This window comes from Triticum aestivum, chromosome 3B, assembly GCF_018294505.1.
Source record: "Triticum aestivum cultivar Chinese Spring chromosome 3B, IWGSC CS RefSeq v2.1, whole genome shotgun sequence".
In the NCBI taxonomy this organism is placed as follows: domain Eukaryota; kingdom Viridiplantae; phylum Streptophyta; class Magnoliopsida; order Poales; family Poaceae; genus Triticum; species Triticum aestivum.
The window spans coordinates 723,201,003-723,213,082 of NC_057801.1; the positions used below are offsets into that span (position 1 = coordinate 723,201,003).

Consider the following 12,080-nt stretch of genomic DNA (forward strand, 5'->3'; position numbering starts at 1 on the left):
TTTCAACCGGTTTATTTTCAACCGGTTTTTCTTCGTCCCACCTCCCACCAGCCCCTCCCATCGGTTTTTCTCTTTTCTCGTCTGACCGGCAATACCCAACGTATTTATGGTAATCAATCATAATTAATCCACGTATAGTAATAAATCAATCCAGGTATGGTAAGGTCATAACTCAGGAAATTTTGAATATGGCAATTATATGGTAATAAATTTAAATTACCCCAAAGGCTATCAATCCAGATATGGTAAGGCCATAACTCGGGAAATATCGAATATTGTAATAAATTTAAATTACCACCAGGTATGGTAAGGCTATCCACGTATAGTAATAAATCATATAGTAATAAATCATAATTAATCCACGTATAGTAATAAATCAATCCAGGTATGGTAAGGTCATTACTCAGGAAATTTTGAATATGGTAATAAATTTAAATTACCCCAAAGGCTATCAATCCAGGTATGGTAAGGCCATAAATCGGGAAATATCGAATATGGTAATAAATTTAAATTACCCCAAAGGCTACCAATCCAGGTATGGTAAGGCCATAACTCGGGAAATATCGAATATGGTAATAAATTTAAATTACCACTAGGTATGGTAAGGCTATCCACGTATAGTAATAAATCATATAGTAATAAATCATAATTAATCCACGTATAGTAATAAATCAATCCAGGTATGGTAAGGTCATAACTCAGGAAATTTTGAATATGGTAATTATATGGTAATAAATTTAAATTACCCCAAAGGCTATCAATCCAGGTATGGTAAGGCCATAACTCGGGAAATATCGAATATGGTAATAAATTTAAATTGCCACCAGGTATGGTAAGGCTATCGATCCAGGTAAGGCACGCCCTCACCTGATCACCTATCACAATCTCCAGCCCCATGCACGCACCAAAGAACCCACCCGGCACCAAACGCAGCTCCTCTCGACCCCCTCGAGTAAACGCCGCCACCGTCGTGCGATCTTCCTGACACAGACGCCGTCGCCGCCTCCTTCCCACCTACGGAGTCCCCCACGTCCATGGTGAAGGTGCTCGCGTCCTACACTGACCCTCCGCCTCATATAGGTTGGTCGTTGATGGAGTGGGATGTGCCGCTGCGGTTTGGGGAGGCGCAATCATGATCTGGTTGGGATCTCAGTGTGGACTCGTTCTCTACGATGAAGGATGGCGCTGCCTCCCTGGCAAATGGGATCGGAGGAAGGGGCTCTACGTCGTAAATGTCGGCGAGGCAGCGGCCGAAGGCGAGCCCGACGGTGAGCATGGGTGTTCGTCCCATGAAATAGGCGGCCACGGAGGGCGGATCTGAGGCCACCCCAATCGCCGGTGGCCCTTCCTCCCATCGCTCATCGCCTCCATTCTCTCTCTCCTCTAAATCTTTGTCGCCCTTGCCTGATTCTGGCCGACGCCATCCGGCTCTCGCATCGACCACCACCAGCACGGCTGCGGACGAGGTGCAACCGCAGACGCCGCCGCCGCCATCCTCATCCACCTCCTCCACCATCCTTCCCAGCCGTCGTCGGGGGCACCCGCCATCTGCGCTCTAGCCCACCCGCTCCCTCCTATCCCCTCCCCCTGCCTGCCAGCCCCGTGATCCATCACACAGATGGCAGGTACTACAGCGACCTCCTCCCCGGCGGATCCGGCCTCCTCCGATGGAGATCCATCCTGGGCACCGCCTTATTCTCATGCGTGCACGTCTATATCAACGTCTCATTCCACCTCACCTCACCTGAGCCTTTAACTTCCCACCTCTGCTTCAGATCCACATCACTTTGCAAGGTATGTGCTTGATTGTTCCGAACTGGATCGATGGATTATGCAAGGTACTTTGGGTGTCGTCATTGACGGCAATTGTCACGCCATGCTACCATCGGAGGGGTCTCTCATCGATGATTAGGGTCTTCCGAACTGCACGAGCTCCATTGAGAAGGATGTTTTTAATTCTGGTTTTGCCTACATGCTTTCTTTGCCTGTATCTACTTAGCTAATGTCTTCTTATAGATAGTAGCTGCTGAAGTGGTGATCAAAGTTGTTCACTATAAGGAAACAACCATGATAACAAAAGTGTATATTCCCTAACCTTTGACCTGAAGTACTTTTTCATTAGAAACTTGCAACAGCCAGGCATTTAAATTAGCAACAGCTTCGTACGTACTGAACTAATTTGCAGCAACACGTACTGAACTAAGTTAGGTTATGCTCATCGTTCCAACATGCTTAGTGATAACCACCTAGCAAGCTGATCAAACATGAAAAAATTGAAGTGCTACTGCTAATCGTACTATTCTGAATGTGAAAATCTATTTAATTGGCTCTTCTCTAATTGGACACTTGCATAAATCTCAGATCTTGCAAATTACAGTGTAACCATAAAAGTCATGCTTTGACTCCTATAGGGCCTTTTGCACTTTAATATGACTAATAATTTGCCTTAATATCACAGATTGTATTACTACCTTTCTAAGTGAATGACATTCAAGAAGGTCATTAAATAAAACCAAGAAATCCTTCTGGTATTGGAGTGTAGGAAAGTTGAGACTATAAAACCAAAAGGTTATATTTACGTTTATTAGAGAAGGTTCTTTACTTTTTATAGGAAAACACAAAATGTTGCGATGTAGAGTCTAGGTGGTGGGCCTCCTTGATCCACTTGGTGGATGAGGGCGACTCCGGTCCTGGCACCCATAGTGCCAGTGATCCAAAAATCACAGGGCCTGGATATAGCTCTAGAAGACGTATGCGGCTTGCGCATCGAGCTTGGTCGTCTCGAGCATGGAGATAGGCGAGTTGTAGACCAAGAGCTGGTACAGAGATAGGCGAGTTGTAGACAAGAGCTGGTGGGCAGCAAGAAACGCATGCACACCAAAGAACAAATCTGAGTCACATGCCTACTTCTATTGGTTTCTACAAAGAGCGGCTAGCTTAGATCTTAGACCAGTCGGTCACTGTTGAGGTCGCCAAGGTGATCTTATAGCACCGCCGTGGGGATTTCTCATGATTTTATGTAGGCAAGCTGCAAGCGGTGGTGGTGATTGGCTGGGTGGTGTCGCTGCCTTGGGAAGAGACGAAGTGATGGTAAAAGTAAGCAGGACCCGATGATTCTTCCGTGGGGATAGACAAAGTCAAGATGTCGACTACAGACTCGTCGCGGACTTGCAGTGAACCTGGATGCGGCAAGCCTGATTTGTGGATCGATGGCGGGTCTTGACTTTGTTAGGCCGGGATTGGATGGTTGCGGAGGGTGGTGTGCTTGATTGGGTTCCCATGGAAGAATGTGGCCTCCTCGTGGATCTGGTCATGCCCATCCTAGAGAACATTGTGTCCCTAGCTCCCTCGAGGAGCAAGGACAGTGCAAGCGGCAGCAGGGGGTAGGGGTAGATGTGGGGAGGGATGTCAGCGGCTGCTCGAGGTCATCATGATGAAACCCTTGACGTCCCATCTTTATCAATGGAAGTGGAAGAGCACGAAGTCGAGATTGGATAGGAGTTTGAGTTCTTTTTGGCACCGATCAGTTCCCCACTTTAGAGATGTATTTTTTTGCGTGCGAGCAAACAGTGGGTTGATTCTAAAAGGGATAGGCACTTTTCAACAGAAGTGCATGACGGACCAAAAATATGACCTCATTTTATTTGTTTGATAGATATCGTATTATTCGTTGTTGTTCGTTCGGTGAAATTTCCTAATATTTGATTGTTGTGTTTCTAATTAGAGCACCCCATAATCACCCAATATGAGGGGATGATAAATGAAAGATACTGATTATAAATTTTAAAGAGCCCGTGGCAACGCACGGGCGTTATACTACTTCTAATAAATCACGATTCATGCGTGTCTCTCCCAAAAAGTGTGTACAGCAAGGATGATTGTGGTAAACTAAAAAGCAAAGACTCAAATCATACAAGACGCTCCAAGCAAAACACATATCATGGGGTGAATAAAAATATAGCCTCAAGTAAAGTTACTGATAGACGAAGACGAAAGAGGGGATGCCTTCCGGGGTATCCCCAAGCTTAGGATTTTGGTTGTCCTTGAATTTTACCTCTGGGTGCCTTGGGCATTCCCAAGCTTAGGCTCTTGCCACTCCTTATTCCATAGTCCATCAAATCCTTACCCAAAACTTGAAAACTTCACAACACAAAACTCATGAGCTCCGTTAGTATAAAAAAATAAATCACCACTTTAAGGTACTATTGTGAACTCAGTCTTTATTTATATATGTGTAATATCTATTGTATTCCAACTTCTCCATGGTTCATACCCTCCGATACTACTCATAGATTCATCAAAATAAGCAAACAACATGCGAAAAATAGAATCTGTCAAAAACAGAACAGTCTATAGTAATATGTAACTCTTGAATACTTCTGTAACTCTAAAAATTCTGAAATAAATTTCTGGGTGTGGGGAATTTGTCTATTAATCTTCTATAAAAATAATCAACTTAAAAGCACTTTTTTTGTTAAAAACGACAGCTAATCTCGTGAGCGCAAAAGTTTCTATTTTTCAGCAAGATCAAATTAACTTTCACCCAAGTCTTCCCAAAGGTTCTACTTGGCACATACACTAATTAAAACTTAAAACCACATCTAACCAGAGGCTAGATAGATTATTTATTACTAAATAGGAGTGAAAAGTAAAGAACAAAAATAAAATTGGGTTGCCTCCCAACAAGCGCTATTGTTTAACGCCCCTAGCTAGACATAAAAACACGAATACATCTAGGTATTGCCATCTTTGGTATGCAATTCTTCTATTGAACACATATAATCCTTAGGAGGTTCTTTGGTTTTATCAATGATTAAGCACCTAGGCAAGAAATCAAGAAATTCATTCATGGCAAAAGGTTCCTTAACAATATCGAAAAGGTTGGGGTGAATACTTATTGATTTGAGATCTTCATTTTGCTTACTAGAAGATTCACCCCTATTCTTAGAAACATAGATAAACTTGACAACTTTGGCAGGAGGAAGATTTGAAGTATTTTTAACAGCCGAAAAAGCGGAACCCAAGTTGGTAATAATATCTTTGAGTTTACCAATTCTAGTAGAATCTTGATCTATCTTTTCATTAACTGTGGGTTCCTTTTCTCTCAGATTCTTCAATGTAACTCCTACCTTAGATCCATATTGAGTAATTTGATTATGAATCTTTTTATCCAAATTTTCGATTAGCTCTACAGTAGTAATTTTATTCTCAATAATATCAAGTCTTTGCATCACATGTTCCAAGGTTAAAATAGTTCCATTGACCAAAATAGGTGGTGGGCCTAAAAAATCTATCATGGCATTATAAGAATCAAAAGTATGGCTTCCCAAGAAATTCCCTCCAGTAATGGTGTCAAGAACATATCTATTCCAAGGAGTAATGCCTACATAAAAATTGCGGAGAAGAGCATAAGTAGATTGCTTTCTAGCAGATCTATTTTGAGCATTGCAAATTCTATACCAAGCATCTTTTAGATTTTCTCCCTCCCTTTGTTTAAAATTGAGAACTTCACTATCGGGAGTACTAAAAATGATAGGAGGACTAGCCATGAAGGTGAATCGAGTAATCTAACACACAAACTCACAAGAAGCAAGCGAAAAGAGACGAATGGAAGAGGGGCGAAGAAAAGGCAAAGGTTTTCAAAAACCATTTTAGAAACGGGGGAGAGGAAGACGAGAGGTGAATGGCGAATAATGTGATGCAAGGGAGAAGAGTTTATGATGGGTACTTGGTATGGCTTGACTTGACATAGATCTCCCCGGCAACGGCGCCGGAAATCCTTCTTGCTACCTCTTGAGCTTGCGTTGGTTTTCCCTTGAAGAGGAAAGGGTGATGCAGCAAAGAAGCGTAAGTATTTCCCTCAGTTTTGAGAACCAAGGTATCAATCCGGTAGGAGATAACGCACAAGTCACCGAATACCTGCACAAACAATCAACAACTTGCACCCAACTCGATAAAGGGGTTGTAAATCCCTTCACGGTCACTTGCAAAAGTGTGATCTGATAGAGATAGATAAACGGTAAAGTAAATATTTATGGTATTTTTGGTTTATAGATTGGAAAGTAAAGATTGCAAAATAGTAGATCGGAAACTAGCAAGATGTAAACGAGATTCAATAATATGGAAAAGAGACCCGGGGGCCATAGGTTTCACTAGTGGCTTCTCTCAAGATAGAAAATATTACGGTGGGTGAACGAATTACTGTCGAGCAAATGATAGAAGAGCGCATAATTATGACGACATCTAAGGCAATGATCATGAACATAGGCATCACGTCCGTGTCAAGTAGACCGACACCTGCCTGCATCTACTACTATTACTCCACAAATCCACCGCTATCCAGCATGCATCTAGAGTATTAAGTTCATAAAGAACGGAGTAACACATTAAGCAAGATGACATGATGTAGAGGAATTAACTCAAGCAATATGATGAAAACCCCATCTTTTTATCCTTGATGGCAACGATACAATACGTGCCTTGCTGCCCCTACTGTCATTGGGAAAGGACACCGCAAGATTGAACCCAAAGCTAAGCACTTCTCCTATTGCAAGAAATATCAATCTAGTAGGCCAAACTAAACCGATAATTCGAAGAGACTTGCAAAGATATCAAATCATGAATATAAGAATTCAGAGAAGAACCAAATAATATTCATAGATAATCTTGATCATAAATCCACAATTCATCGGATCTCGATAAACACACCGCAAAAGAATATTACATCGAATAGATCTCCATGAACATCAAGGAGAACTTGGTATTGAGAATCAAAGAGAGAGAAGAAGCCAACTAGCTAATAACTATGGACCCTAAGGTCTGTAGTAAACTACTCACGCTTCATCTGAGAGGTAATGGTATTGATGTAGAAGCCCTCCGTGATCGAATCCCCCTTCGGCAGGACGCCGGAAAAGGCTCCTAGATGGGATCTCACGGGTACAGAAGGTTGCGGCGGTGGAAAAGTGGTTTCTTGGCTCTCCTAGATGTTTTGAGGGTATAAGAGTATATATATAAGCGAAAGGACTAGGTCAAGGGAGCCATGAGAGGGGCCCATGAGGGTGGGGGCGCGCCCTACCCCCTGGGCGCGCCCTCCTGCCTCGTGGCTTCCTTGTTGCGTCTCCGACTTCATCTCCAAGTCTTTTGATTTGCTTTCGGTCCAAGAAAGATCATCGCGAAGGTTTCATTCCGTTTGGACTCCGTTTGGTATTCCTTTTCTGCAAAACTCTAAAATAGGCAAAAAAAAACAGATACTGGCATGGGCCCTCGGTTAATAGGTTAGTCCCAAAAATAATATAAAATAGCATTTAAATGCCCATTAAACATCCAAAATAGATAATATAATATCATGGAATAATAAAAACTATAGATACATGGGAGACGTATCAGTTATCAAACTAGTAGGAGAACCGAGCAACACTATGTAAACGGTACCTGCACACAAAGAACAAATACTTGCAACCCGACGTGTTAAAGGGGTTGCCAATCACTTTCGCGCCAGAGATTGGCATGTGGATGGGAGAAAGTTGTAATAGATTGATAGATGCAAATAAAAGCAAATAAAATTCAGCAAGATATTTTTAGGTTTTTTGGATTAATAGATCTAAAAATAAAAGCGAATAAAAATAGATCTTGAAGGCAAATATAATAAAGAAGATACCCCGGGGCCATATATTTCGCTAGTGGCTTCTCTCGAGAAAAATAACATACGGTGGGTAAACAAATTACTGTTGGGCAATTGATAGAACTTCAAATAATCATGACAATATCCAGGCAATGATCATTATATAAGCATCACATCCAAGATTAGTAGACCGACCCCTGCCTGCATCTACTACTATTACTCCACACATCGACGGCTATCCAGCATGCATCTAGTGTATTAAGTTCATGAAAAACTGGAGTAATGCAATAAGAATGATGACATGATGTAGACAAGATCTATTTATGTAGAAATAGACCTCATCTTGTTATCCTTAATAGCAATGATACATACGTGTTGGTTCCCCTTCTGTCACTAGGATCAAGCACCGTAAGATCGAACCCATCACAAAGCACCTCTTCCCATGGCAAGAAAAATCGATCTAGTTGGCCTAACTAAACCAAAGATTCGAAGAAGAAATATGAGGCTATAAGTAATCATGCATATAAGAGATCAAGAGACTCAAATAAATTTTATGGATAAAAACATAGATCTAATCATAAACTCAAAGTTCATCGGATCCCAACAAACACACCGCAAAAACGAGTCATATCAAATAGATCTCCAAGGGACCATTGTATTGAGAATCAAAGAAAGAGAGAGAGAGGAAGACTTCTAGCTACTAACTACGGACCCGTAGGTCTACAATGAACTACTCACGCATCATCGGAGAGGCACCAATGAGGATGATGAACCCCTCCGTGATGGTGTCTAGATTGGATCTGTGGTTTCTTGAACTTGCGGCGGCTGGAATTGATTTTCATCGACTCCCCTAGGGTTTTTGAAATATTGGGGTATTTATAGAGCAAAGAGGCGGTGCGGGAGGCCACCGAGGCGGGCACAACCCACCTGGGCACGCCTGGGCCCCTAGGCGCGCCCTGGTGGGTTGTGCTCCCCTCGGAGCACCCCTCAGGTACTTTCTTGGCCCATCATGTGTCTTCTGGTCCAGAAAAAAGATCACCAAAAAGTTTCGTTGCATTTGGACTTCATTTGGTATTGATTTCCTGCAAAGTGAAAAACAAGCAAAAAACAGCAACTGGCACTGGGCACTATGTCAATAGGTTAGTCCCAAAAAATTATATAAAGTTGCTATAAAATGATTGTAAAACATTCAAGAATGATAATATAACAGCATGAAACAATAAAAAATTATAGATACGTTTTAGACGTATCATTGATGTCATTATGAGTTCCTGACATACTAAAGGTGTGCCAAATCCAGAGGTCCTGTGTGACCACTGCCTCAAGTACTACACTGCAACTGCTTTTGGCGCCTTTGTACATCCCCTGCCAAGCAACTGGACAGTTTTTTCCATTTCCAATGCATGCAGTCGATCCTTCCAAGCATCCCAGGAAATCCTCTTGCTACATTTTATGCTAGGATCCGAGCAGTGTCTTCAACATTGGGTGTTTGCAAGTATTGAGGTCGAAAGACTGCCACCACTGCCCTGCGGAACTTGTATAAACACTCAATGGTTGTGGACTCGGCCATGCGTCCATAATCTTCCAATGAATCACCGGGAGCACCGTATCCAAGCATCCTCATAGCTGTCGTGCACTTCTGAAGTGAGGTGCATCCAAGTGTGCCGGTGCAATCCTTCTTGCACTTGAAGTAGCTGTCGAACTCATGGATGGAATTCACAATCCTAAGGAAGAGCTTTCGACTCATCCAATAACGGTGCCGAAATACTTTCTTGCCGTGCAGTGGAGCGTCAGTGAAGTAGTCGGCGTAGAGCAAGCAATAGCCTTCCAGTCGATGCCTCTGCTTCGCCTTCAGCCGGCCCGGCGCCGAGCCACCTCGCCGATGTTTTGCATTGCTTGCGAACAGGCCGGCCAGAGCGGAGAGGACCATGAGTTCTAATATTAGTAATAAAAATAACCTTTAAATAGTCATGAGGTATAAATATTATTATATACATACAAACGAAATAAATTACTTTTCTAAACTATTCACATATTATGCAAAATAATATTTGTGAATTATTAATATGTTTGTATAATTTAAAAAATGCAAATATATTTCAGCATTGCAATTCAAAAATATTATTTTAATTCTAAAAATATTTCAATAATTATACACATTTTTATAATTCTATGTTTGTAAAATTAAAAATACTCATAATTTAATATTTAAAGTATTCATATGAATATTCAGTCATGCTAATATTTAAATTATATAGTTTTTAATATAAATCACAAGTGAATATTCATAAATATTTAGTAAATGTTTATATTCATCAATTTGAATAATTTAAATATAAGCTCCAAGTGTATTCTCCCACATTTACTAAAAACAATTATATAATACATGTGTGTATTTTTAAATGTTTTTATTTAGTACTAATCATCGTTTGTATGTATAATATTTATAACACACAAATATTTTGAACTTTATTTTTATTACTTATGTTTTACGAATATTTCAAAAGGAACCAGCGCGTGCAAAATGGGCCGCATTATTTGCACCTAATTCAAGCCCCACATGCATCATCACTATACTTCATTTTATCATTTGCGAATATCCTTATGCTACATTAATATTTGTTACCCTTGTTGAACATGCGAGAGTAAATGGTGCAGTGCGCATAAGTCCAAGGTCTTTTTTGTGAGAAATAAAAAAATTCAATGTTTTTTTGGGGAAAAAACAGGGCACACGCTTCAAGTCGCTGACAACGGGTTCCATGCCACGTTGGCCAGCCAAGTCAACGTTGATTTCGTATCCAAACGCGATTAGGACTGTATTTACACACCCGAGCCAAGTTATTGCACCAATTCAATGTATCCCATAAGTTCTAGCATCAAAGTGACAGATTATGTCAAGTTCAAGCACCACCGGTGCAATTGACTTGATTTTCTAATCAATTGAGAGTTACAAGGCTGATTTACAGTACTCTACTGCTTAACCGTGCGTGCATGCATGCACACGGCCGGACTTGGTCAGCGCTGCCTCATGGACTCCTCGCACTGGTCGGGGGCCGTCCACCTACGCCCGCTGCCCCTTCTCTCCGCCGGCGCTAGGCTCGTGTAGTTCTTCCAGTCGGCGGCCATGTTGGTGAGGTCGTGCACCTTGTTCTCGAGCCCGATGCAGCAGTTGGCGTGCATGGTGCACACCCGGTCCATCTCGTCGTGGAGCTGGCAGAAGCCGTCGAAGAGCGCCGTCTCGAGGAACACGAACCTGATGTGCAGCTCGCCGCCTGCCAGCTCGCCCTTAATCTCGTCGAACACCGCCTGGTCGTGGGTCGGCGGGAACCGCGACCTCGCCGCCCGCCACCGCCTCAGCATCTCCACCGTGCGGTTGGTGGACTTGACGTAGTAGAAGCCCGTGTTGGGCGCGTTCGTCAGGGCCTCGGCGTCGCCGTTGAACCGGTCGGTGGAGACGGCCATGTCGGCGTAGAGGCTGATGTACCGGAACGGGTTGCGCAGCCACATGATGTCCACGTCGGTGAAGAGGTAGCTGTAGCCGAGCTGGAGGACGCGCTGCTGGAGCTCCAGCTTGGCCCAGACGAGCTCGAAGTAGCTCTTGGTCATGAAGCGGTTGGCGGAGCTGACGTTGGCGGAGGTGACCTCGAGGAGGTAGCAGTGCGGGTGCACGGCCTCGCAGTGCGCCAGCGCGCCGGGGTCGACGGCCACGATGAGGGTGTGGTTGAGGAGGTGCGCGATCCCCTCGCCGTTGTTGAACCCCGCGCGGAAGAGGTCGAGGAGGGAGCCCGGGCGCGACCACGCCTCGTTCACCGACGTGATGATCACCGTCCCGTCGTCCGTGGCCACCCTCGGCAGCAGCTCCGCCAGCCCCGGGAACACCCTCTCCTCCGTCGTGTCCGTGTCCGTGAGGTTGGCATCATGGGTCATCTGCTCACGATGAGCTGATGACGATCCATTATTGTTGTTCCCCAAGGTGTAGGTGGAGATGCTGGTCAGCCGCTCGCCGACCCGGTCGGAGGCGAGGAAGAAGAGCAGGAGCGTGGGGAGGAGAGCCCCGAGGAGGAACGAGGCCGAGTGGCTTCCGCCGCCGCCGCCGCCGTGCTGCTTTCTCGGACTGCCCAACATGTCCACCACCACCAAGTACGTACGTAATCGACAGGGGTTCGGTACGTTGTGGCAGCAGACACAAATGGAAACTGCGTGCCACTGTCGCACGTACCGCCGTCGATCTGCGGGTGCTTTAAAAGGAGACCTCTCTCGGCTCCGCAGGACGCGTGTTGATCGCTTCAAAGTTCAAAACGATCGACGACCATATGTGCAGCCTGATGATGTGTGCACGCGAAATAACTAGTCTTCCTGTTTCGATCCAACGTAGGATTCGGCCCTCTGTGTCAACGTGTGTCTTAGTCCTGATTCGGTAAAACAACGGCACACGCCACAAGGTTTGTGGGAGTGGTAC

At 43.9% G+C, this 12,080-nt stretch overlaps 1 protein-coding gene across 1 annotated transcript; it reads right to left on the reverse strand.

Moving 5' to 3' along the window:
• Nucleotides 1-10,554: 10,554 nt before the first annotated feature.
• On the reverse strand, nucleotides 10,555-11,820 carry LOC123066209 (uncharacterized protein At4g15970-like). The gene has a single exon (XM_044489340.1). The coding sequence runs from the start codon at nucleotides 11,744-11,746 to the stop codon at nucleotides 10,637-10,639; it is 1,110 nt and encodes a 369-aa protein (XP_044345275.1). The 5' UTR covers nucleotides 11,747-11,820; the 3' UTR covers nucleotides 10,555-10,636.
• Between the last annotated feature and the right edge of the window lie 260 nt (nucleotides 11,821-12,080).